General features: G+C 44.4%; 1 protein-coding gene and 1 pseudogene across 3 annotated transcripts; both read right to left on the reverse strand.

The window, feature by feature from the left end:
• Positions 1–780: 780 nt before the first annotated feature.
• Positions 781–17981, reverse strand: TTPAL (alpha tocopherol transfer protein like). Of its 3 annotated transcripts, none has more exons than XM_060124053.1 (5): positions 17876–17981; positions 12172–12631; positions 8902–9095; positions 7629–7739; positions 781–5492 (listed from the first exon to the last, which is right to left on the reverse strand). In XM_060124053.1, exons 2-5 carry the CDS (start codon positions 12614–12616, stop codon positions 5214–5216), a joined length of 1029 nt encoding a protein of 342 aa, XP_059980036.1. In that variant the 5' UTR covers positions 12617–12631; positions 17876–17981; the 3' UTR covers positions 781–5213. The 3 variants fall into 3 exon arrangements, with proteins under 3 accessions (XP_059980036.1, XP_059980035.1, XP_059980037.1); XM_060124052.1 differs by lacking the exon at positions 17876–17981 and adding an exon at positions 17699–17732; XM_060124054.1 differs by lacking the exons at positions 7629–7739; positions 17876–17981 and adding an exon at positions 17699–17732.
• A 5941-nt stretch (positions 17982–23922) lies between these two features.
• LOC132505227 (mitogen-activated protein kinase 6-like) lies at positions 23923–25237 on the reverse strand (annotated as a pseudogene).
• Between the last annotated feature and the right edge of the window lie 2202 nt (positions 25238–27439).

Below are 27439 nucleotides of genomic sequence, written 5' to 3' on the forward strand. Positions count from 1 at the left end.
ACAGCTAAGCAGCATGGGACCAGAGATGATGAAGCCACACCCTAGTCACCCCTCAAGGAATTGGGTTTACTTACAGGTGCTTCCAGAATAAAATGTTCAGTTACAACTTGGGTCTCAGAGGTTAAGAACTTCTGCTTTATATTTTCTAAGAAGCCAGAAAACAAGCCAGTTTTTAAACTTGACACTTTCTCACGATAAAATACCTTCCTTCTTTCTGTGGTCTGTCTGTGGGCTAACTAAACTGCTCAGCCTGGCTCCAGCCATCAGGAGGAAATCGTGAGCTGCAGTCACACTGCCTGACCTTGAATCCCAATGCTACTTAACTAGCTGTGTGTCCTTGGGCAAGCTAGCTTAACTTCTGTGCCTCACTTTCCCCACAGGGGCAATAATACTATTTCATTAAGGGTGCTTGAAGATTCAATGAGATTTTGTATGTGAAGCGCTTAACACGATGGATACCCAGCCCACACTCAGGAATCGTTAGCTGTCAGGGTTCAAGGCCAGTCTGGGAAGCATACCTGGGCCTTGTGAAACGAAAAGCTTGCGTATCTATCACTGTGGGCATCTAGCTCCACCTCTTTTCTTGACATTGGTGTCTTCTCACTGCACACGATCTTCAGAGGCAGCCAGCCCAGGGTCTAGAGAATGCACGTGCTGCCACAGCGCCCCTGCCGGCCTCCCCAGGAAAGAGGCTCTGCCCAGGCCACTGTGTACCGTGAAGAATAAACCCTCAGAACCTTTACCCAAACTGCCACTGTCACAAAAGAACTCCACACACACTCAACCTTACAGAGATTTTTATTTAAGACCCAGTCATGCATACTAAAATTACATGTTTTCACCATTTTGACTTAGAAAATGCACTAGAAAAATAAACTTTTGATCAAAACAAACACTGAAGTAGATGTATCCACCACCATGTGTCCCTATACTTGAAGCCAAACTGAATTTCAGTTTGAAGCGAGGAATGCGACCAGTGGCCAAAATGGTGCCCCAGTCTGGTCACAAAATTAGTCCACCTCACCCCTTCAGAGTGGTGTCAGAGGCTCTTGGCCCCAGAGAATTTTCAAGTATTTCACTTGTAACGGGTTCCCAGCTGATATACCAAGAGGCCGAGGCATATCCACAAGAATCCCAATGGCAGCTACTTAACTGCCCAACTAAACATGGCGCCCTGTAAAATGATAGGAAAAGCAGCTAATTGGCAAAGAGGAAAAAAGGTCACTAGCATCTCCATCCACAAATCACCCTGGGCCTTCCCATGGAGCAAGCTCTATAAAGGAAGAATATTTATTGTTGTTTAATACTTGTATCTGATGTTGTTTAATACTTGTATTTCAAGCAAACCATTTCTGAGTCAGGAGAGCAGAAGGGAATTTACTTGAGATTAACAAAATTCACAGATCCCAATACCGAAAAGGATGACCAGAACTGACATCTTTCCTGAACAGTCGATATGTTTCCGTTTGCTATCTCCACACCTCTCATGCCATGGGACAGCCATACTTACATCATTACCTTAGCGAACATTTTACTTCCTAAATGAAAGAAGAGGTGTCAAAGGAACACCTTAAAATGCGGTGCTACCCAAATGAAAAAGCAATCCTGTGACTGATCTGAGAATCAGATGGCATTTAAAGCAGCTGCCCACTCAGGAAAAATTCTGAAAGGCTCAATATCTCATAGGAATTCCAGGAAAATCTCTCTTATTACCCTGGCTCTATTTCTGGCAAAAATGTAGTATCTTGCGAACTGAAGTGTCTGTAAACCTCTAAGGACCGGCGGCTCCTTGTGAAAGCGGGATGAAGTACTAGGGAACTGAAGCCACCTTTGCCAAGAGCAAATAAACTCAAGAGGGGAAGCCAGGGTTGCACTTAGGGCTATTTCTGTAGATTTCTTCCAGTCTCTGGCTGTGAAGGTAGAACAGGATTCCAGGAAGAGGCACAATTTTCCAGAATTCTGTGTAGAAGAGAGGAAGAACATGCACCCCCCCCCCAAATTTCTCAAGCTTACAGATTCATTTGGAAGCTTTAGGGTCAGTTCATTCAGTCCTAAATTTCCTAAAGAATCACCCAGATGCAGGGAAAAAAAGAACAAAGCCTCTCATGCCAGGAACAGAGGGTTCAGAGCTCCGAGTGTAGACACCCTTATCGTGTGACGATCCAGGGATGTTTGGTGGCTGATCTGAGGCCACGTGGCAAAGTAAAGCTGGAACTCGGGTCTCCTGGTTTACTATTCCTTTCCCTTACCTATGCCATTGCTACCTGGAATTGCGGGAAAAGTTCATTTTCAGGTGTTTGTGAAATGGATCAGAACTTTTCCGTGAAGGAGAACACTCACAGTTCTCCAGGTGTTCAACTACTTGCTCCATCGCTGTGCCCTCACTGCTGAGTGAAGCTCCCAGCATGCGCCTGTGGTCATTCCCCTGCCCTGCCTGGGGCAACTTCACACAGACGCCTGGTGAAGCCATGTGGAGACCACCGTGTTCTCCACCCAGGGAGGTCCTGGTTTCACAGCTTGGTTCAAACCTCCTGAGGTGCCCAAACCATTTGATCTCTCTGGAGCCAACATAAAACACAGCAGCTCCAGAAGGTAGATAACCCTTGGCTCTGACTCCTTTCAGAAGCTGAATGAAACAGCTCCCTGATCCAACTGGGAAGGCCTGGGAAAAGGGCAACATCCTTCCTGGTCTTTGAGAAATTTCTCTATGTGAGCTTGGTCATCCCTAAGTTAAGACATGTAGACAAAGGCAATTGGCCAGCAATGCAATGCACAGTTTAAACCCTGGAAACTTGAACGATTCATGTCTAACCTTTTTGTTTTGTTTTTTAATCACTCTATCCTCTTTGGGACCTAAGAAAGCCTCTAAGCAACTCTCCCATCCAGGCAGTTGAGTTCTGAACCCTCTACTATAGCCATCCCACTTGTCCTATTTAGACCTTTCCAGCAATGCTGGTCACACTGTCATTGTCAGATGGGACTACAGGCAGCCAGGGGTATGCATTTTGACATTTCCCTCTCAGCCAGGTCCCTAGAACATCCAGGGTTAGCATCTATGGTGAAAAGAATTCTCCCTAGAACTGGCACTAATGAGGTAAGTTATTTCCACCAACAACTTCTCCAGACATTTTTAAAAGTGCTAGAGAGATGAACAGCTTATTAACACCTGACTGGCCTTTGAATTTCAGAGGACTGTTCTAATCCTAACTGAGCCATCCACCTTGCCTGCTGCTCTAACAGATGCACGGAGAGGGTACACATACAACGTGTGGTACTTGTCACTTTTTTTTTTTTTGGGTCACACCACGCAGCATATGGGATCTTAGGTCCCCGACCAGGGATCTAACCAGTGCCCCCTGCACTGGAAGCGTGGAGTCTTAACCACTGGACCGCCAGGGAAGGGGAAGTCCCACTTGTCACTTTTTAACACCACCATTTGCATGGAATGAATATGAAGGGAAATAGGTCAAAAGCTGTCAGATGAACCACTTAATTTGATGCGTGGGCTAAGGCTAAATTCTTGACAGAAAGGGTCTAAAGTGCTGAAATGCAGAACTAACATTCAGTCTGGCCGAACACGAGAGAGAGAAACTCAAGTGGGCTGGGGTGGCAGGGGGTGAGGGCAGAGGTCCCAGAATAACTTGCCCTTGCGTTCATTTCCAGAAGCCAAAATCTAAGAATCCCAAGGAAGTTAACCATTCACCGTTGCCAGGTTTAAAATATACCCCCGAGTCTCAGGAATGGCAGGAATTCATCCAAGATTCTGGGCATCTCACCTGCCCTCACAAAGGCCATCCTTTTCAAGTTTCACCCTCACCATGAAAAGAAAATGGGGATTGCTCAGTCCACTGTTTCTTTAAAGGCAGGGCCAAAAAATGACGCCTCCCTCTTGGAAAGGCCCAGGCGTACTAAGAAAAACAGGATCCAACCACTGGTATCTAGAGAGTCCTCTTTCTAGGCAGAAAACTGACGTCTAACGTTCAATCAATCACTAAACCAAATCCCAGAACCTCGGTAGTAGCCAAAAGGGCCCTCAGGATCACTTCATTCAGCCTCATTTTACAGATGAGAAAGCTGAGGCCCAGGTCTCTTAATTCTTAGGCCAGAATTCTTTTATTTTATTTTATTTTTTAAAATAAATTTATTTTTGACTGCGTTGGGTCTTCGTTGCTGCACGTGGGCTTTCTCAAATTGTGGCGAGCAGGGGCTACTCTTCGTTGCAGTGCACGGGCTTCTCAATGCGGTGGCTTCTCTTGTTGCAGAGCATGGGCTCTAGGCGCGTGCGCTTCAGTAGTTGTGGCACGCGGGCTCAGCAGTTGTGGCTCGCGGGGTCTTGAGTGCAGCTTCAATAGCTGTGGCACACGGGCTTAGCTGCTCCGCGGCATGTGGGATCTTCCTGGACCAGGGCTTGAACCCGTGTCCCCTGCATTGGCAGGCGGATTCTTAACCACTGCACCACCAGGGAAGCCCCCAGAATTCTTTTAGCTACACAGGCCTGGCATCCAGTCTTTTAGGTTGAGTCAAATCACATACATCTAGGATCATGTATGATTCCACTGAGAACCAGACCTAAGGCTTTATGGGTTTGGGAAAACTTTTTCTATTGCAAGATTCAACCCACGAATGCCAGAGGTCCGTGAGGTCCGTGGCTCCTGAAGTTGATCAGGAGGCGCTGCTTCGGTCTGGGTGCTTGCGTGATTCAGTGAAGGTGCTTTCCAGACCCAGTGATGGACTAACACTTCAAGTTTCTTGATGAGCACAGAGGTCTGCAGTTAGGCTTCATGTGAAGAACACACACGCCCATTGTCTCACGTGTGGCCACTTTGCAGCCTTGGTCAAACTGTTTCATAGGTGTGTGCTGACTGGCCAGTCAGGTTGTTTTCTCTTAGAACGTGGGATCAGAGTGAACTTTGGTCCTGATTTTTCTTGCTTTGAGCTGTGTCAAAACCAGATACGGCTTCAGATGAAGGGCTGCACACTGGGATTCCAAACGTTTGGAATCGCTGGGGGAGCTTTCTCCATGTGTTCCATAGGAGTCATTCAAGTAACCAAAGCCTCACCCCGCGGCGTACCTCAGAGCCCTACAGGCTTTCCCTCCACGCTGCAGTCCTGTTACAAGGAGCAAGACAATCCGTGGCTCCTCAAATTCTCCTTGGACCTCTCCAAAGAAAGAAGAAAAGGTTTTAAAGATGGTGACATTCACAGGGGACTGGCTAGTAGCAGGAGTACAGCTGTGATTTCACAGCCCGCATGGAGTCATCACACGGCGCCTCTGGGCTCAGCCCCTCGGGCGGCAAGGCCTGGCCCAGGATGCTGTCGCAGGGAGGGCCAGGTTGGCAGAACTCCCTCACAAAGTCCTCCTCCGAGGCCAGCAGCGCCGCGTTCCAGGCGGTGATGTCCAGCTCTCCGGCCGTGCCCCCGTACTCCTTGGGGAGAATGTTTCTTGGAAGGTTTGAATGGAGAGAGTTCAGGTCAGACCCATGAAGGAAAAACTACAGAGGATGAAAGGAAAGCACACACGTCCTTAGGTTAACCAGTAACTCAGGAGGTGCTCAAACGAATATCTGTTGAATGAATAAAGGAACAGTTGATGCCAACTCTACCCAGTTCCTCGAAAAGCTTGAGGATCCTTAATCCTCTTTTCCTTACACCCCATATCCTGCTGGCTGGTAAGGGGTATAAGGAAATGCATCCGGAATTCTAGCCCTTCCCTGCCACCCTAATTGGTACCAGGCCACCATCCCTTCTTACCTGGATTCCTACAACAGCTTCCTCACTCGTCTCTGTGTTCACACCCTTGTCCCACCACTATCTAAACACTTTTCAACATGCGTCGGATCAAGTCACTCCTCTAATATGTACAAGCTTCCCGTTTCCACGTTACTCAGACTAAAAGCTGGACTCCCTACGATGGCCCACACAACCTGGCCCCTGTTACCCCTCTGCCTCCCACTCCTACCACCTGCCCCTGCTGCTCCCCCAAGCCACTCCCATCTCAGGGTCCCCCAGATCACTGTAAGGTTCACTCCCTCATTGCTTTCAAGTCTTTGCTCAAATGCCAGCTTCTCAGTGACACCACTTCTAACTACCCCGTTGAATACTACAACCCCTTCCCCACTTCCAGCACCCACCGTCCCCGTTCTCTGCTTTATTTTTCTCCATAGCACTTAGCACATCCTTATCCTAGATAGCATATGTAATCCATCGTCTGTGTCTCTTTCTAGAATGAGAGGGATTTTGGGGGCAGAGATTTTGGTCTGTTTTGTTCATCGATAACATACTTGCACAGAGTAGTTGATCAAAACATATTTTTGAGTGAATGAACGAACATACGAAGGACCAAGTGAACAAGATTGTGGGCCACCAGTAAGGTCATTTCACAGATGTAAAAGACCTCTTCCAAAGCTGCTTTGGTAAAAGCAGGTTCCAAACGGGAGCTCCAGGAACCAACATGGGTTCAAACCCAGGTAGGGAGGCCACTAAATCAGAGGTTCTCAAACCTAACCATGTATCAGAATCACCTAAGGAGATTTTAAAAGCATAGATCCTGGGCTCCATCCCCGAACTGATGAGTTAAAATCTTCAGGGAAAGGGCCTGGGAATCTGGATCTGGATTTTAAGTTCCCTCGCTTACACACTTGAGATTCTCTATATGTTTCCTCTTTGAAAAAGAGAACAAAATTCAAGAATATTTGAGTGACCAGAACCATGTTCCCAGGCCTAGGAAAGAAGGAGAAAAATACCACCCACCACATTTCAATCGTGATCCTGGGAAAAGTTGAAAGAGAAGTGGCTCTTCAGGGTCAGAGAGGAAGACTGTCTTTGAAAGTGACATCTATCCTTTCTTAAATAAGAATTAAACTAAAAACTCACAGATCTCATAAACCTTGAATTACTCCACAAACTACGAGCAAGACCACAATTTAGGTAAGTGGAAAGGCTTAAATAGCATTTTTAAAGCCCAAGGAGTTGTAGTAAGAAATTGCCGGGCTTCCCTGGTGGTGCAGTAGTTAAGAATCCGCCTGCCAATGCAGGGGACACGGGTTCGAGCCCTGGTCCGGGAAGATCCCACATGCTGTGGAGCAACTAAGCCCATGTGCCACAACTACTGAGCCCGTGTGCCACAACTACTGAAGCCCGTGCTCCGCAACATGAGAAGCCACCACAATGAGGAGCCCGCGCACAGCAACGAAAACCCAACACAGCCAAAAATAAATAAATGTATTAAAAAAAAAAAAAAAGAAATTGACATGACTCTTTTTAACTACCTGCCCAGTGACTACCCTTTGCCATGTCCTCTTACACATAAAACACAATGTTGGTTCACAATGCCCAGGCCAGGATATTAAAAAGTCTAAATGATCACAGAGCAGGGACGTTCCTACTATAACAATCCTAGTTCTGCTCTCTCCACTGGCAAATATTATATTCTCATTAATTTCATCTCCCCCTCACAGAAAGGAGTGTTCATTTATTTTATCTGTAACCTTGCACTTTCCAAATCAGTAGTCCCAGGGCAAGAATAATACGCTAAGTTTACTGTCATCACAATAAATTTATAGATGTCACAAAAAAGGCAGAATTAAAAAAAAATTGAAGTATCTTAAGTCGATAGGATCATCACTTACTCTGTTTGCTATTTTCTCCTTCAGAAACGGTTTTATGATGGCAAAAATGCCTTTAAATATTCGAGGTTCGTTCACTACATGGACTGCTTTTATCCGAATGGGGAAACCATCCTGTGGGGGAAGGGAAGGGGGTGTTAGAACCTGTGGAGCATCTGGAAACTGTCCATTACCACAGCCTGGGAACTTTTTTTTGTCCCCCAGATCATCATACAGGACTAGAAAACCACTGATCCAAATGAATTATCCTTACACCTGAATCTGCAAAGAAGAGTGGACGCTAAGGAAAGCCAAAGTATTGTCTCAAAGCCAGGATTCACATTTCTGATAATGACCAGAGGTGACATTTAAAGGCTTAAATAATCAGTCTGGTGTGCAGTAGTGGCTCAAACACACCACTGAGGAGAATCGTGGTGTCACTGAACCTCCAGAGCTCATGGGAGGCAGCACCCCACGGGCTGGGTCAGAACAAAGTTCCAACCTGCGAGAGCTGGGAGGCGCAGGCCTGGCTACATCCTGAAGGTCTCGGTTTCCTTTCAACAAGGAGAGATAATTCTTGCCTTGTCTATTTCAGAGGATTCCCTGAAGGACTGAATGGGTTATAAAGACTGTAAGTGTGCTTTGCAGCTACGAGGATATACTGCACAGCACAGGGAATTATGGCCATTATTTTGTAATAACTTTTAATGGAGTATAATCTATAAAAATACTGAATCATTGTGCTGTACACCTTAAACTAACATAATATTGTAAATCAACTATACTTCAATTTTTAAAAAAAAGTGCTTTGCATGTGCAAACCATTTCACACACTACTGGTGTGTAAGGAACTTTATGGTTCCCAGAGACTTGAGTTCTGAAACACAGAACATGAGGTGTGAAAGCATCTGACCAAAACAGCCCAACAGGGCTCCCAATGCCCAGGTCCCACAGAAAGGAGGAGAGGTTCCATCACTTCAGCAGAAACCTTCTCAGTTTCGTTTGTTGAGAATTTCTCTGCCTTCTGTACCAAAAAAAAAAAAAAGCAGAGAGCATTTCTCTGTTTTTTGGACTCTTACCCTAAAGCTGATCTTGCCTAGAAACTACTGGAGACCCTGATGAGAATGAGTGGTGAATTGGACTTTTACGTTTCTTCCCATAATGCTTTTCTATTGTTCTGACTGTGGAGAGGAGGTGGGGTTTGTGTATCAGGTGGAATTAGAGGTAAGTGGACAGGGCCCTGGGGAAACCAAACAGCCACAGGACAGGACAGGCACACGACACACAGGGGCCATACCTGAAGGATGCCAATCACCTTTTTGGCTATAAAAGGGCCAAAATGAGATGCCTTTGATAAGCTCACTCCTTTGTAGTCTGCAAGAATTACAATTCCATTCACCTGGGTTTCTTCAGACTGAATGAGTTTTTCCAACGTCAGGTATATGGCTCGGATATTTTCGGTAATTGGATAGTTGCTCGGGATCCATCTGTCTAAGGTCATAAGAGATGGACAGTATGTTACAGAAATGAACACAAACAACTAATCAGACAGGCTACGATTTATCTCCTTCCTAAAACTATTGTTTAAAAATGGAAAAGATAGAATTCTACTGGCATGACTATTTAGATCTCTAAGTGGTAGCTGATGTTTCTTAACTCCAAACATAGCAGCACATTCTGAAATGGAAATGCAATTGAGTGGTGAGGATGAAACAGTGAGTTCTGAAGTCAGACACATGCGGGGGTTTGAATCTTACTAGTTGTGTGACCTTGGGCAAGTTACCTTCTCACCATGGGCCTACATATTATCCCATACATAGAATAGGATAACAATACTGGCTTCATGGACATCTGCACCTTCTGCCATCACAAGTCCCCTTATCTTCATGAGACCACCCTGATTTTCCTTAGGGAACTACCCCTTCCCATGCTAGCCATACAGTTTGGGTAAACGGACTTCACTCCTGGGTCCAAAGCTGGGCTTGGCCAATACGGGTATTATAACCTCCTGGCCACAAGCATGTGATCCAAGCCAGGTCAAGCAGAACCATGGGGACTCAATTCTGGGACCTTGGCCCTTTGGAAACAGAAGATCTCTCTTCTTTCTTGTAGTGGTGAGGCTGGGAGCCTGAGACTCAGGGACCCCATGAGGCAAAAGCTGGTCTGAGAATGAAGCCCAGACTGAGGACAGCAGAGGTGGAGATGGCCTTCCAATGCTGTTGTCTGAGCAAATCCCCCTTTCCAGGCTGGATGCTCCTTTAATGTTCCCCATATGATCGAGGAGTCTTTCTCTCTTTGGGGAAAAGATGAAAAGGACAACTTTTGAGTGTTAACCACTATTCTCAAGAAAATCCCACTAACATCTCAGTGTCTCTTTCTTACAAAGGTGAAACTCCACAGGGGGACTTCCCTGGTGGCGCAGTGGTTAAGACTCTGCGCTCCCAATGCAGGGGGCCCAGGCTCGATCCTTTGTCAGGGAACTAGATCCCACATGCATGCCGCAACTAAGAGTTCACATGCCACAACTAAGACCCAGTGCAACCAAATAAATAAATAAATAAATATTAAAAGAAGAAAAAAACTCCACAGGATTGCCACCAATGGGATTTGTGATATGTGCAAAATTCCTATGAAAAAACCTTTGTCCAAAAATTATGCCAGCTTGTTGTTTGATGTTGCTGCCAATTGAACCTGCTTCTACGTAACTGGCTATCATCCTTTTCAATCACATATGTCTCAAAAGAGCTTATAAAAAGGCAAAGCCAATACCTAGTTAAGAACAAAATCTGTATCTGCCTCCTGCTAAAATGTGGAGTCGGTGGGGAGGGATCCAGACCTGCTGCAGACATATGGGGAAAAAAATCCATCACACGAGCAAAGAGTTCAAACCACACAAGCAAAGGGGTGAAACCAGTGTGGTAATATCTGACTGTTTCCGTTTATTCGTATGAGGTGAGCACAGAGGAGGAACAGAAACTCTCGCTGACTGGTTCCTAGGTTTCTTGGTGCCCTGACGTCTCCACCGCATTGCTTATTTTAAAATGAACGCCCCTCATTTTGGAAAGCACCGAAAACGGCAGGCAAAGCAGTTAACACTGTGCCTGGTACACAGTAACGGCTCAAGAGAATGTGGTTTAGTCTACCAAAAGGGTTTGGTAAAGGACTAAAGGAAGTGGCAACGTGGGGCCTGCAGGCAGAGGAAGGTGCCCTGCCGCTTCCACTCGCATCAGTTTCCAGAGGCATTTGTATGCATGAGCAGAAAGGGCAGTCAGCAGGTTCTCATGTTCCCAGCGTGCTTGGGAAGAAGAACACAGCAATCTTACTTTCACATTTTCTTTTCAGTTCTGCTCTGATGGAAAATGTTGAGGTTGGGGGCAGAGTGGAGAACTCTCCAGAGTTTATAATGCATTTGGTGTCAGGGAGGAGAAGAGGACGAAGAATCAGAAGGCTTGAGTTCTAGGACACCTCGGTCGTTGTGTCAACCAAAAAAATGTTCCCACGCATTTCTAAATGCTTCTGGGCAGGGGGAGGTGCCTCTGTTGAAAACTACTGTGCCAAAGAAATGCCAGGTGTCCCAATTACCATCATGCAGTGCTGAGATCTGAAAGTGAATCTAAAGTGAATACTTTCAAGGGCTTAACAAAGCAGAGAGGGCGGAGAGGACAGAGGAGGCACGTGGTAGGCAGATACCTTTCCAGGCATCTGCCCAGCCCAGACCCTTTCACTGATATCTGTATCTCACGTGCTCACTAAGGAGTGAAAGGGTGGGAGCTGAGGGGGGGTGTCCTGGCAGCCCCGCTTGTACACGATGACCAGGGTCGCTTTCTCAGCCCACCAGATTCCCAACCCTAGAAATCTGGAATTTGCATTGAAAGAACTTAGTTGGGTGGCCAGGTAAACCTGGGAGCTGAGGGGTGTACTGAGGGAGCAGAAGCCAGTCCACGGACAGAAGTGTGAGGAAGATGTGCAAAGGGCAGCAGAGATGTGGTCCAGAGAGACACACAGACTGACAGACAGTCAGAAGCAGAGACAGGGAGAATGGCAGGCTCAGTTCCTGATGGGGGAATGAATTGGATTCTGGGTCTTGGCTCCTGGGCCCGGCAAGAGCCGTGTTCCTTCAGATCTCTGGTGCTGTGCTTCCATCTCCTTAGACTAAATCCTCCCTTTTGTCTTAAGCCGGTAGAGCAGGGTTTTGTTCTCTTTCGATCAAAAGAGACTTGACTGGGACTTCCCTGGTGGCTCAGTGGATAAGACTCCATGCTCCCAATGCAGGGGGCCTGGGTTCGATCCCTGGTCAGGGAACTAGATCCCACATGCATGACGCAAATAAGAGTTTGCATGCCACAACTAAGGAGCCCACGCTGCAACTAAGACCCACAACCAAATAAATATATATACGTGTGTGTGTACATATATATATATATATATATATATATATATATATATATAAGAGCCCTGACTAAGGCAAGGAGGGGACAAAAGGGAATAAGAAAGAGAGAGAGGGCGCTGAGCAGACGCATCCCAAGCTGTACCCACGCCCCACCCCCAGAGACGGTGAGGGTGGTACCTGGACGGAGGCAGAGGATGTGGCAGCCCCTGGGGTCGGTGTGGGGCAGTACAGTGAGGAATCCGGAAGCCAGGACCTCTTTCAAGGCCGAGGGCCGCAGGTTGTTGAAGACTTCGGGCCAGCTTCTCCGGCAGCTGTGGTAGTTGATCAGGAGCTGGAGGGCCCGGTCGTAGTCAAACTTGCGGGCTCGGAGGAAGCGCAGCAGGAAGGCATCCTCGAGGGAGGTGCTCAGGTTCGGGCACTCCTTGCGCACCATGTCCCGGAGGGCCTGGACATCGCGGAGCCTCCATTCTGGCTTCTCCTGCAGTTCCTCCCTGGCTTTGGCCACCAGGTCCTCGGTCAGCGAGCACACATAGCCGGTGCGTGCGGGGGGCGGCGGCAGCTCACTTTCCGAAAGTGAGGCCGCGGAAGGGCTGGTTCTCAGAGAGTCACTTTCTTCTGACATTAGCTCCCAGGATCCCTGCAAAAACAGAAGCCCTGCGTGATGTGGAGAAAGCCCAGCACCGCTCATTCCAAATCAGAGAGCAGCACGAGGGAGGGGGGCAGAGACGATTTTTGTCAAGCCAAGAACCTCAGAGCAGTGGTTCTTGACTGGAGGAGTATCTGAACCACGTGCCCAAGCCCAGCCCCAGACGGCATGAAGGAAGAATCTCCGCAGAGGCACCCAGGCAGCTAGAGCAGGATGCACACACCCCTCATCAAACACACTGGCCTTGCTCACAGAGGTATGAACAGGTGCTCAACCTGACTTGTAATTAAAGAAATGCAAACTAAAACACCTTTGAAATTCAGATTAGCAAAAATGCAAAACAGGTCCTCTGATATGCTTGCTGTTGGTGGGAGAATAAATTGACATAGGGTAGTCTGTCAATATCTATGAAGATTTCAAACCACATACCCTTACAAGTATCATATGATATCACTTGTATGTGGAATCTAAAACAGTGATACAGACGAACTTATTTACAAAACAGAAATAGACTCACAGACAGAAAACAAACTTACGGTTACCAAAGGGGGAAGAGGGGGAGGGATAAATTAGGAATTTGGGATTAACAGATACACACTACTGTTTATAATATAGATAAACAACAAGGACCTACATAGGGAACTATATTCAGTATCTTATAATACCCTGTTAATGGAAAAGAATCTGAAAAAGAATAGATACATATGTATAACTGAATCACTTTGCTGTAAACCTGAAACATTGTAAATCAACTATACTTCAGTTAAAAAAAAACACATACCCTTTGGCCCAGCATTCCATTTCTAGGACATGTACTTGTATGTGTGTGCAAAATATGCACACCAGGATGATTGTTACAAGTATTGATTATAATGGCAAAAGACTGGAAATACTACCTACATCACCCAGTTGGAGACTGGTTAAATAATATTACCATATGAGTGGAATACTATTCAGTCGTGAAAAGGAATTAGGCAGATCTTTATGAATTGACACGTTAAGGAAAAAGAAAGCAGTTGCAGAAAAGTGTGAAAAAAAGACCTGCATTTAAAGGAAACCATAAACAAGACGAAAAGACAACCCTCAGAGTGGGAGAAAGTATTTGCAAATGAAGCAATGGACAAGGGATTAATCTCCAAAATATACAAACAGCTTATGCAGCTCAATATCAAAAGAACAAACAACCCAATCAAAAAATGGGCAGAAGACCTAAATAGACATTTCTCCAAAGATGACATACAGATGGCAAAGAGGCACATAAGATGGTCAACGTCACTAATTATTAGAGAAATGCAAATCAAAACTACAATGAAGTATCACCTCATACCAGTCAGAATGGCCATCATCAAAAAATCTACAAAAAACAATAAATGCTGGAGAGGGTGTGGAGAAAAGGGAACCCTCTTGCACTGTTGGTGGGAATGTAAATTGATACAGCCACTATGGAGAACAGTATGAAGGTTCCTTAAAAAACCTAAAAATAGAATTACCATATGACCCAGCAATCCCACTGTTGGGTACATACCCTGAGAAAACCATAATTCAAAAAGACACCTGCACCCCAAAGTTCATTGCAGCATTACTTACAATAGCCAGGTCATGGAAGCAACCTAAATGCCCATCGACAAATGAATGGATAAAGGAGATGTGGTAAATATATACAATGGAATATTACTCAGCCATAAAAAGGAACGAAATTGGGTCATTTGTAGAGATGTGGATGGACCTAGAGACTGTCATACAGAGAGAAGTCAGTCAGAAAGAGAAAAACAAATATTGTTTATTAATGCATATATGTGGAATCTAGAAAAATGGCACAGATGAACCTGTTTGCAAGGCAGAAATAGCGACACAGACATAGAGAACAAACATATGGAAACCAAGGGGGGAAGGGGGGGTGGGATGAACTGGAATATTGGGATTGACATATATACACTAATATGCATAAAACAGATAACTAATGAGAACCTGCTGTATAGCACAGGGAACTCTACTCAATGCTCTGTGGTGACCTAAATGGGAAGGAAATCCAAAAAAGAGGGGATATATGTATACATATAGCTGATTCACTTCACTGTACAGCAGAAACTAACACAACATTGTAAAGCAACTATACCCCAATTAAAAAAAAAAAAGACTTGCATTTACATTTTAAAAATATATGCATATATACTTGTGAATGCACCTAAAATTTCTGGAAGGAAGTACAAGAAAACTGTTAACCATGGTTCCCTCTAGGGAACAGAACTAGACACTGGACATTTAAGGAGAGAGAAAGAGACTCTTTACTGTACTGTTAAATTTTTTACCATATCCACATGTGACTTAGCATGGCGGCTGTGAAACTGATCAGATCTCCTGTCGGGGTGGAACATAACTGATGGGTGTCCCCAGCTGCTGTCCCTCCGGATCCACCATCCGGTGGATGCACACTTTCCACAGACTGTCCCTGGCCAATGACTGAGTGAAACGTAGGACTCCCTGGACAGGCCTCAAGGACTCCCTATCGGCCTGGCCGAATCTTTTCTGGAACCACAGTGCAGTCCAAGACTTCCTGCCCAAACCTCCGGCACAGGGACTGGCCTCAAATCGCTATCAGAAGCTCTCCCTGATTTCTCCAGTTCCCCTCCCTTTTATGTGTTGCTGCCATTAAATTTCTTGCATGTCTAATCTCATCCTAGTGTCTGCTTCTTGGAAGGTCTGAACTAACACACCTATTAAAGGAAAAAACAAAACAAACAAAACAAAATAACACAGCTGCCTTAGATATTTCAGGAATAAGGTTGCAGCAGGGCTGCCCAGTTCCAAAGCCCAAGCTCTTGTCCATGGGCTGTCACTGGTCCCCCACTCGGAGCTCAACAAGGAAGGCAGGGACCATCTTGGGGTCTCTGCACAGGCCACGGCAGCCACAGTGACCAGGTCACCCCCTCTAAATCTTAGGTCTGCACACTCTGTTCCTTGTGTTCTAACCTCCAGCCTCACCCAGCTTCTTTCACTTCCTCCCAAAGGTGGTTTTCTTATCCTCTGCACATCCTGTTTCCTCTGACCAGCATGCTCATCCTCCAGTGCTTCTGACCGATACCAATTCACCCTTCGGTGCCCATTAGATGCTACTTCATTTATTCAACAAATATTGAGCACTTGGTAGGTACCAGGCCCTCGTCCAGGCCCTGGGGGCAATTACTAGAAGATAATAAGTGCTATGGAGAGAAATAAAAGAGGCAAGGGGGTTGCAAGTACCTGGGGATAGGACTTGCAATTTTAAGTACGGTGATCAGGGAAGTCCTCACCCAAGTGACATGTGTGAGAAGATGAAGATGAGGGAGCAAGCCATTCTGGGGGAAGAAAAAGTGCAAAGCCTGAGGCAGGACCATGCCTGGCTTTTTCAAGGAACAGGGAGGAGGCCAGTATGGCAAGAGCCAAATGCGCAAGGTGGACAATACTGGCAGATGAATTTAGAGAGGAACTGGGGACCCAGTTGGTACTGGGCTTTGCAGGCCAGTAAGAGCATAGTTACTCTGACTTCAGTGGGAGTCAAGGAGGGTTTTGAGTAGACTGACATGATCGGATTTAGATTTCAAAAAGATCACTGGGCTATCTTGAGAATGGACTGTAAGAGGATGAGAACACAGGCAAAGAGACCATTTAGATGCTACTGCAATAATCCAGGTGAGGGATGATGGTGCTTAAAGCGGGAAGCCTTCTCTGACTCCGGGCCAGGTTAGGAGCTCCCCTCACCCCTGCAGGAGCTCTTCCGCATAGCGCTTCTCTGTTGCGACTGTAGGCAATTTGAGCACAACATCCACATCTGTCTTGTTCATCACCTTAAACCCACCCAGCACTTAACAGAGTGTCAGACACAGTCTGTGCTCCATAAATATTTGTTGGATGAGTTTCATCTGCTTGGCGGGAGGTATGCTGAGTGAGGAATAGATCAACAATCATGGTTCACAGGACCCACCCTGGACTCTGTTTTCCTGGCAGTCACCAACAGATGCCTGTAATCCCAATCGACTAATTAGCCAGAAGACAGACTGTAGCATCCACGGACTACAGGCCTAGCCTCAACGTCCCTCTCCAGCCTGTCTCCCACCTTTCCCTCTCAATGCACGTGAAATGTCAGCCAAAGCAAACTAATGACCCACCATTCTTGGAACACCTCATGCATTTGATACCTCTGCCTGGAATTTCCTTGCCTCATTTGTTCTCAACCAGACAACTCATCACCTTCCAGGCCCAGCTTCAATGTCACCTCCTCTACGAAGCCTTCCTTGACTCCCCCAGGGTGACTCTCTCCCGTTTTCCACAGCACTGGGTTCCTACTTCTCTTTCAGAAAATGCAGGTCAGTGTCTTGTGTGTTTACCTGAAACTCCTCCAAGCCAGTTTCACCCATCCATTCATTTATCAAAGAATTACTGATCACCTGTGGCAGGCACTGTGCTTACAGGTGCTGGGCACACAACAATGAACAATATAATTCTTTGCCTTATGAAATTTAACTCATAGTGTAATGATGAAAAGAGATAATATGTACTTGAGCATTTTACCATGTATCAAGTACTGTGATAAGCACTTTACATCCATCTCTTGTTTAATCTTCACAATATTTGGTGAGAGCACTAATGCTGTTCCTAGTTTACAAAGGGGGAAACTGCCCACTAGAATGTAAATTCCATGGGGGCAGACAACTTGCCTGCCGCGTTCACTGCTATCCCCAGTGCCTGGCCCATGATGGTACTTTGTAAGTACTAGCGGATGATGTGAGGATAAGGGCCCAAGGGTACACACCTAGTGAGGCAGAGCAAGGATGTATCTAGCCCCACACTGGGCTCTACGCTGCACCTAGAGCTTCCCGTTTAATCTCCAGGGCCTTGGCAGTATCAAGCACAGAGCAGGACCCAGTCACAGTCTGGTAAATGAATTGATGGGTGGGCATACAGATGGGTGCAAACACCATTTGTTAGGGTCAAGCCGGGAATCTTCCCCACCTGGAGCCTATCATTTTTTTGAGCATCACCTTCCTTCCCGTCCTACCCCAAGAAGAGGTCAGGAATCACCGTTCCTGAAGCCCCAGAGACCCCACGTCCCGTCGACACCCCACTTCCGGCTGTCACCCCTTCCCCAGGTGTCCCCATTTCCTGGGGTCTCTCTCGGATGCCCCACTTCCGGTCGTCCCTCCCTCTCAAGGGTCCCTCTCCCTGGCCCCCGGGGCACACCGGCTCGCGGGCACTCACCGGCCCGGCTACGGGGCGGAGCGCGGGTCAATCGGCAGCGGGAGCCTCGTCCGGCAGCGCGCACAGAACCGACCCGCACTCCCCACCCGGCCGGCCCGGCCGCTCGCGCCGGAAGTGACGTACGCGGAGCGTTGGAAGGCGGGGCACCGCCCGCGAGTGCGCATGTGCGACATCTCCTCGAAGTGCCGGCCTTCGGTCCCCACCTGGCGGCCAGGATGGCGCGGTGGGACCTGAGCCTGGGAAGAGCGTGGCTGGGAGGCACAGGGAGCACGACCAGGTTGAGCTGGTATAGATGAGGAAGCTGAGGCCCAGAGAAGGAAGGGAAGAAACTGCTGTTTTCCGAGAACATATTAACTATGTACCTGGTGTTTTACATCCATCATCTCATTAAATCCTCAAATGGAATCCTACTATTTTATGAAAGGGAAACGCAATCAATGAAGTATAGAGTTTCAAACCTAGACCTTGGGATTAGCACTCCACAATTCTCCCCACCAGAGCTGCCACCAGGGCTGGCTGCTCCAAAGGGTAAAATTCCAATTCAGGGGACATCTGTCTGTCTTTAGCCAAGTGACTTTGAGCAAGTCCCCATTCCTCCTTGGGCCTTAGTTTCCTCATCTGTAACATGATTCTTGCTCTGGAATATTGATTCAATAATTGTTTCCTGCTTTGGGGTTCATGAAGTCCTTTTCAGAAAGTGGTAGTTTGAAAAAGGCTTTACTAGCGCCCGCCTCCAGTCCATTAAAACCCCCAGCACAACCCCCCCCCGCCCCACCCCACCCATATATTTTGTGCAGCTACAACTTTGAGACGATCTTGAGGCCCCGCTTTCAAGCAGAGTAATACTAATGTCTTGGTAAAGACACTAAACCATTTCTAGAGAGAAATTGTGTGGTCCAGGAGGACTCAACAGCCCAAAGGAGTATCCAGGAGATGACCTTAAACAATCTGTTCCTTTCCCTACCCTTGGGGCAAGAGGAGTTGCAGGGAGATGGGAACTGACATAGGTGGGCCAGAGGAACATGACAGTTTCTGCCAGATGTTAGATGGGCTGGGGGTAGGGGTGGAGGATCCTGGGTTTCACTCCTGCTCTGGCTCTATCACTTCTAAGATAAAGTACAGAAGACTCAGTTAAATTTGAATTTCATACAAACAATAATTTCTTTTTAAGTATGCAACTTTTAGGATGTACTTATACCAAAAAATTGTTGTCTATTAGAAATTCAAATTTAACTGGGCATCCTGCGGTCTTTTTGGGGTTTTTTAATTTTAAAAATTGTTTTGGCCACACCACGCAGCTTGTGGGATTTTAGTTCCCCAACCAGGGATTGAACTTCGGCCCTCGGCAATGAGAGCACGGAGTCCTAACCACTGGACCACCAGGGAATTCCTGGACATCCTGTGTTTATGTTCGATTTTTTCCCCTAAATCTATGTATTAGTTTCATATTGCTGCTGTAATAAATTATTACAAACTTAGTGGCTTGAAACAACACAAATTTATTTTATAGTTCTGCAGGTCAGAAGTCTGAAGTCAAGGTGCTGGCAAGGATGCATTCTCTCTGGGGACTTCAGTGTGGGGGGGGGGAATGCATTTCCTTGCCTTTTTAGCTTCCAGAGGCCACTTGCATTCCGTAAATCATGATCCCTTCCTTGAATTGCTTTAACCTCTTACTTCTGGTGTCATATCTACTGCTGACTCTGATCTTCCTGCCTGCCCCATGCCCCATGGCGGGGCAATCTGAGAACAGCGGCTGACACTGGAAGGGGTTGTGCCAGCTCCTATCGTGGGTGAGGGCAAGGGCCCTGCCATAAGGCCTAAGGGCTAATGGAGTTTAACTCCTTTGAATTCTTTTTTTTTTTTTCGGTATGCGGGCCTCTCACTGTTGTGGCCTCTCCCGTTGCGGAGCACAGGCCCTGGACGCGCAGGCTCAACGGCCACGGCTCACGGGCCCAGCCGCTCCACGGCATGTGGGATCTTTCCGGACCGGGGCACGAACCCGTGTCCCCTGCTTCAGCAGGCGGACTCTCAGCTACTGCGCCACCAGGGAAGCTCACCTTTGAATTCTTGAAATAACCACCAAGTCTTCCAGGCAGGTCCTGTGCTGAGGAGAAACGATAGGGAAGGGAATCAAAACTTAGCAGAATAAGGAAAGCAGACATGAAAGAAAGGGCTAGATGAAAGTGGGGGCAGGGGGAAGTGTGGAGGGGAGGGACAGTTAGGGAGTTCAGGGTTGACATGTACGCACTGCTATATTTAAAATGGATAACCAACAAGGACCTACTGTATAACACAGGGAATTCTGCTCAATATTATGTAACAACCTAAATGGGAAAAGAATTTGAAAAAGAACAGATGTATATGAATATATAACTGAATCACTGTTCTGTACACCTGGAACTAACACAACATTGTTAATCAACTATATCCCAGTATAAAATAAAATAAAAAAAGAAAGTGGGGCAGGGTACAGAGCCGAGCCAGAAAAACCTCAGAGAACAGGCCATAGTTTTTTTTTTTTTTTTAACAATATGTAACTAAGCCTTCTTCTCAGTGTTCAGAAAAAACAATCTCACATTAAAACAAGCAATGGAAAAGTATCAAAGTCAAATCCTAGGAATACAAAATTTACTATGAAAGAGCGAGACAGAGGGAGAGAGAATAAAGAGGAAAATAACATGCCTACAGACAGTGAAAGCATTCCAAAAAGACATTTTTTAAAAAAGATTAAAACAGGCTAAAGATATTCACAAAGTGATATGACAAAAAAAGAACAACATAAATCAGAATTATAAAAATCCAGAAAAGGGGTGATATCTTGTGCAAGAACTAAAGATAAAAGAAAAACTATTTTAAAAAATGAAAACTAAACTAAATGGAATATAAGGGCAAAAATAAAATCAGCAAATAGTGTTTTGAGATAAATAGGAAAAAGAGGGTAATTTGTAAAAATGAAAATTAAAAATGAAAGAATTTGAGACGAAGTGACATATATTAAAGATGGGCAATGAAAATCCAACATATGAATAACAGGAGTCACTGAAGGGAAAAAAAAAAATCAAAGCAAGGGAATACATCAACGACCCAGAATGACCAGTATCAAGACATAGTTTAGGGACTTTCCTGGTGGCGCAATGGTTAAGAATCCACCCGCCAGTGCAGGGGACATGGGTTCGAGCCCTGGTCCAGGAAGACCCCACATGCCATGGACCAACTAAGCCCATGCACCACAACTACTGAGCCCACATGCCACAACTACTGAAACCCACACACCTAGAGCCCGTGCTCCGCAACAAGAGAAGCCACCGCAATGAGAAGCCCGCGCACAGCAATGAAGACCCACCACAGCCATAAATTAATTAATTAATTAAATAAATTTAAAAAAACGACATAGTTTGGTAAAATGACTGGTTTTTAAAGAGAAAAGAAAAAAATTTTATGTACAACTTTTTTTAAAAATACATTGTGGTGATCATTCCATATTAGTATTTAATGCATGACTACTTCTTTTTTTTCCATACATTTATTTATTTTTATTTTTATTTATTTTTTGCTGCGTTGGATCTTTTTTGCTGAGCGCAGGCTTTCTCTAGTTGTAGCGAGCGGGGGCTACTCTTCTTTGTGGTGCTCGGACTTCTCACTGCGGTGGCTTCTCTTGTTGTGGAGCACGGGCTCTAGGCGCCCGGGCTTCAGTAGTTGCAGCACGTGGGCTCAGTAGTTGTGGCACATGGGCTTAGTTGCTCTGCAGCATGTGGGATCTTCCTGGACCAGGGCTTGAACCCGTGTCCCCTGCATTGGCAGGCAGATTCTTAACCACTGCACCACCAGGGAAGCTCCTCATGTACAACTTTTAAACTACAATAATGATGTACCTTAATTACTTCCATGCACACAGATCTAACATTACAGTTTTTTTTTTAAATAAACACAATTAAGATTTCTAGGAGCATTTTATAAAAAAGTAATTCCTAATTTTTCTTTGTAGATAGATCAAGCACCTCCAAAGTACAAATTCCTATATGCGGTGAGCGCTTTAGTTAAAATGAATACTTAAGTAAATTAAGTACATGAACAGCCTTAGGATAAGCTGACATTATATATTCCGCTAAGTAGGCAACAAACCATAGTGCCAAATGGAAAAAGTGTATTTGCAAATAAATTTCAAAAACTAAGTTAACTTTTTATAATTAAATATAGAAAATATATTGATTTGCTAAAATAAATAAGATGTGATGTAGTAACACTTCACTATAAAGAATGCATACCAGAACATTTATAAATGGTGAGTGAATCTTTTTTTTTTTTCTGTTATTTTTTTTTAACATCTTTATTGGGGTATAATTGCTTTACAATGGTGTGTTAGTTTCTACTTTATAACAAAGTGAATCAGTCATACATAAACATATGTTCCCATATGTCTTCCCTCTTGCGTCTCCCTCCCTCCCACCCTCCCTATCCCACCCCTCCAGGCTGTCACAAAGCACCGAGCCAATATCCCTGTGCCATGCGGCTGCTTCCCACTAGCTATCTACCTGGTGAGTGAATCTTATTAAGAATAGTTTACTACAATAAAAGTTGGCCTAATAGAAGTGCATATTGTGAAGCACTATGGGTGGTATATGTTTTGCCACATACTTTTGTTACCTTGAGGTAGATAATACGTGTACCAAATTTGGCAGTCATTTCCAGTTGCTGCTGGTATCATGTGTTTTTAAGAAATGTGTACAGTATGAAAAACTTGAAAATACTCATGAATGAAAAATGTTTTAGGAAAAAAATATTTTCATGCAATTATGTACAGTCTCACTGTGTAAATTCAAGGCAAGATTTTTGTTTCCTGTAAAACAGATCATTGTTCTATGAGAGAATGTTTTTTACTTGTCTTAGTGCATTTCTTTTGTCTCCTCCTGCATTGCATTATTTTGCTCTATTCTTTATTTTTGTGTGCAAACGACATGCCAGTTAAAATGAAAACCATCTCACATGTAGGAAAAAAGTCTGGATTCTAAAAACCAAGAAAAAATCCTTTCTAAATGACACCATCTGATTCAAGTTAAAAAATGACTTAAACACTAGTAATAAAGAAGACAAAAGACATTTCATGAAGAATACAAAAAGAAATGTCTGCTGAGTGTTTTAGTTCAGATGTTTCAGAATGCTGCTGCATGTTTTATGAGGAATCTGAGGGGAAGATTTCATAGCAGAAGGTGTTAATGTGGCCTGTATTGACTTAAGTGGTGACCCAACTGGACTGTGAAACTGTGGGATGCCTATGGATTCAAGCTCCTTGTTAAAGAGGAACTCCCCACTGCTGTTCAGAAATCCTTCCTCATTTCCTCTCTCCCCAAGCTTCCCATCCTCTACCAGCTCAGTTTCTAGCATTTCAGTATCCCCTTTCCTGCTAAAGAACTTGTCCAGGTAACTGGTGTAAGTGTTTTCCTTTTCAATTTGCTCATCCTTCTTTACCTCACAACAAAACTGATTTATGAGGAAACAGTCCTCCCCACCACCCACGAACTGGCTATCCCAAGAAGACTGGTACAAGCCTTCTAATTGAGCCAAATTGGCCATTCCTTTTTCCTGTTTTTCTCGGCTTACTGACTTTGATATCAAACTTTTCAATTCTAGTTGGGACACTGAGCTATTCAAGTCATTTAATTTGTCAACAACATCAGTAGGCTCATGTTGTGAACTAAGTTGAATAGTTCCTGCAATAAAGGAATCAAAGTCAAATCCCTGATTCTTTTCCCTTTCTTTTTCAGCCAGTTGCTGTGACGCTTCCTCGAGAGCTATCTGGGCTTTAACCAATCCCTTCCTTTCACATTTTGACTTGCCTTTCTTATCAGATTTTTCTTTGCTTTGTTCTTTCCAATTGGAAAGATCTATAATAAGCTTGGATTCATAGTAATGATTAACTTCCCTCTCTCTCCAGACTAAGTTATCTAAATGTGATGATGACCTCGTTTTGTAGTCACAAGTATGGCTACGCTCCAGATCACAATATTTGTTTTCATGATGATCTGGGTATTGCCAACAAGGCTCAGTAGAGTAACTGGTGTCAAAAGCAGGATCCTCCAAATACTTCTCACAATCTCCATCCAAATATTTTCAAGGATCGACTTGTACTTCTTCTTCATCAGTGACATGGCACAGAGCTCTTGGGTCAAGCTGAACTTCATCAATATCAAAGTTGTTATGTATAGGCCAATCATGCTCTGAAAATTGACAATCATGGTACCTTTCCCAGTTATAAATGTGACTATGAGTTTCATCCGTAAGCAAAATATCATCAACTTCATCTTCAATACGAAAAGGATGACTTGAAATTGGCTCATCCATTGGAAAAGAATAAATGCTCATGTAAGGATGGGAAAGCGCTTCTTCTGCTGTCAACCGATCCATGGAACTAAATGTCAAAATTTGTCCCAGGAAATCCAGTGCTTCTCGACTAATTCCCAGAAGCAGCTGAGTTAAAGGTTTGTGTGGCTCAGTCATGTCATTTCTAATGTAAACTGGAATTATGCTGAGAAGCTCCTGTCAATCTTCCTCATGTACAACAGGAATAGACTCTAAAATCAGCTGCATCTGTTCAAGTTCATGGGCACCTGCAAAGAGGGTTTTACCAGTCAGTATTTCAGCAAAGATGCAGCCTGCCGCCCACATGTCAATGACTTTAGTATAATTATTAGGAGAAAGTAAAAGACGTGGAGATCTGTACCATTTAGTAACCAATCCTTCAGAAAGATGACCCTTATGGGAACAATGGGGATCTATGATCCGTGCAAGACCAAAGCCGCCTATCTTCAGCACCAAGTCTTCAGTATTGATGAAAAGATTAGCTGGTTTGAGATCTCTGTGCAGTACGTTTGCTGAGTGAATATATTTGAGCCCACGTAGCAGCTGATGCATGAAAAGCCTGGCATGCTCTTCCAGTAACGGGCCCTGCTCCAGCACATTAGCCAAGTCTGTCTCCATGTACTCCTGAACAGTGTAAACACTGTTCAGCTTGGTAAGACCCCACAACATCTGTTAACTGGCTTCCACTAGGACCAAGAATTTCAAACACCTTCACAATGTTATCATGGTCAAGTCTTCTAATAATTTTGATTTCACGTAGAGCATGTTTGACACTCTGGGGATCAGTAAGGACAATTTTCTTGACGTCACAGTCATTTTGTCACAGTCATTGTCTACAGCAGAAAAAACCAAGCCATTGCCTCCACAACCCAATGGTTTTAAGTCCATATACCTAGAGCCCAGATCAAAACCATGAATGTTCATGAGACTTTCAAATTTCTCTGCCATTTTGAAACCCTTACTATTGCCTTTTCCTTCTGAATTGTTGAACTTGTGTAAATAAGGAAGAAAAGTGGCCTCAAAGGAAAGATCTTTCAAAAAGGTAGAAAAAAATTAATTTTGCTTCCACAGCAAGATGGTTTCATTGCATATGCCAACCAGGCCCGTTGAGTTCCCCTTAGTTCCCTTAAACCTCCAATAGCTCTACTCATACTGAGAATGAAAAAGATTGCAGTACTCATAGTTCAAGAAAGGGGCAGCAACTTTGCAGATATTTAAAGAAAACACTCAAGAAACTCAAACGGAACGAAATGACCTACTATGCACTCAGATTTACTGTGCTGAAGGATTTAACATTTAACAAAAATGTGAATAAATATGCACACAACAGGCTTCTATGAACATTCTCCTCACAGGGCAGACACATTCAGTGTTGGACTGGTCCTGAGCAGCCAGCATCATTCTAAGGTGCCGGTAAGCACTGTTTCCCTTTTGCTTCTTTTCTTCCTTTGTTGCTGTATATTTCAACAGGAAGCCCTGGTGGCTGTTGGTTAACAGATGTCTTTTGTTAGTGATCAGGTGGGTCCAGCTCACCACAATCACAATCAGAGCTAACGTCCATCTTACTCTGATACAATGGGACTTCCCTGACTCATCTAGGAAGTGCGGGGGCCCACGGACAGCCCCCAGTGTCGGCTCAGGTCTCCGGCTGTGCTGCCAGCAGCAGCATCTCTGTGGCTCTCTCTTTGCTGCAGTCACTGCCATGTAACCAAGAAAAATTCTTTAGGCATCTTGGGCATCTAGACAAAAAGATTTTATTATGAGGTTATAATCAGACCCTTCATCAGCAGTGCTTTCTGCCGGAAGCAAATGGTGTAATATATTCAAGATACTCAAAGAAAGAAAGTATGAGTCAAAGATTTTATATCCAGCAAAACTGACTTTCTGTAAAGAACTATTATCAACCTGAAAGCACTCAGGGAGTACTTTCTCCATGAGCCCTTTCTGAAGAGTCTACTAGGGAGTGAGCTTCAGGAATGGTTAAGCATTCAATATATATCTATTGGTAGAACTAAAGCTAAATGATGGTAAAAAGAGAGACAATAAAGCATGTAATGCCTATATGCTCTAACAGTGTAGCTGTAGTACAGTCCCTCAGAGTGGTAGAGAATGGGAACGGTGTATCAAAATTTTTTGTATCCATTTTCAATATTCTAATTGACAGTGGTAGTTTTACTATAGTTATTCTGAGACTGTTGTATGTGTAAAGTGGGCTAAAGCAAATCAGTAATTATAGAATCTTTCAATTTTATCATCTCCTGTGTCCTTGAAAATCAAATATTCTAAGTGTGGAGGGAAAGGACATACAGATGTAATATAGAAGAGGTTAATTAAAAGCCCTGTAATGCTGTATTTGCATTGGAAAAATCAGTATGAGTTCAAGAGGTGCCTTTTTTAAAAAAAGAAATGCATAGTATGTATGTATATACACACATACATATAAATATATATACATACATAAAATATACGTATGTATGTATACATATATACATATTTTATATGTGTATACATATATATGTATATTTGTATACATATACATATGTTGGTATATTTTATATATGTATATATTTATATATAAACATTTATAGATATAAAATACCTAGTTCTATCCACTAGAAAGGCGTAGAAGCAATGACTATTCTAGTAGTACCTACCACTCAGATTCTAGTTTTGAAATGCCATTTTCTATTTAAAAAAATAAAAGGACATCCTGGAGAAACTGCTGATTCTAGGTCAGCAGCAGGAAATATACAAGATAAGCCTGGAATATCTTGTCATATCAGACAACAAGGAAGCTATCAAAGGCCCTAGGGTCACATCCAAAGGACTCAGAAACCAACCTGAAGATGGGACAATTTCAGCTGCAACAAAGACAATAACTGCAATCGACTGAAACTCATCAAGTATGTTTCAGTCCCTGAGTTCATAATAATATTTGGCAAAAACACTAATTGCTTACCTTCTGAGGATGGCATTGCTTTTCCTGTGTGAACTCTACCACTGGGTAAACAAGTCATAGATTAAGAAAAGCATCTTCTTATGAATTTATTACCACTAATACAGGAAAAAAATGATGCAATATTGTCATTTTGCAACCTGCAATGTATTAATATATCTTAGCCATTGTACACAACAGCAGCTAACATCAAGAAAAGAGCAAAACTCCAGCCGTCTATGTGCTTCTGGATAAAAGAACACAGAGCTGCC

Source organism: Lagenorhynchus albirostris, chromosome 15 (genome assembly GCF_949774975.1).
Source record: "Lagenorhynchus albirostris chromosome 15, mLagAlb1.1, whole genome shotgun sequence".
Classification (NCBI taxonomy): domain Eukaryota; kingdom Metazoa; phylum Chordata; class Mammalia; order Artiodactyla; family Delphinidae; genus Lagenorhynchus; species Lagenorhynchus albirostris.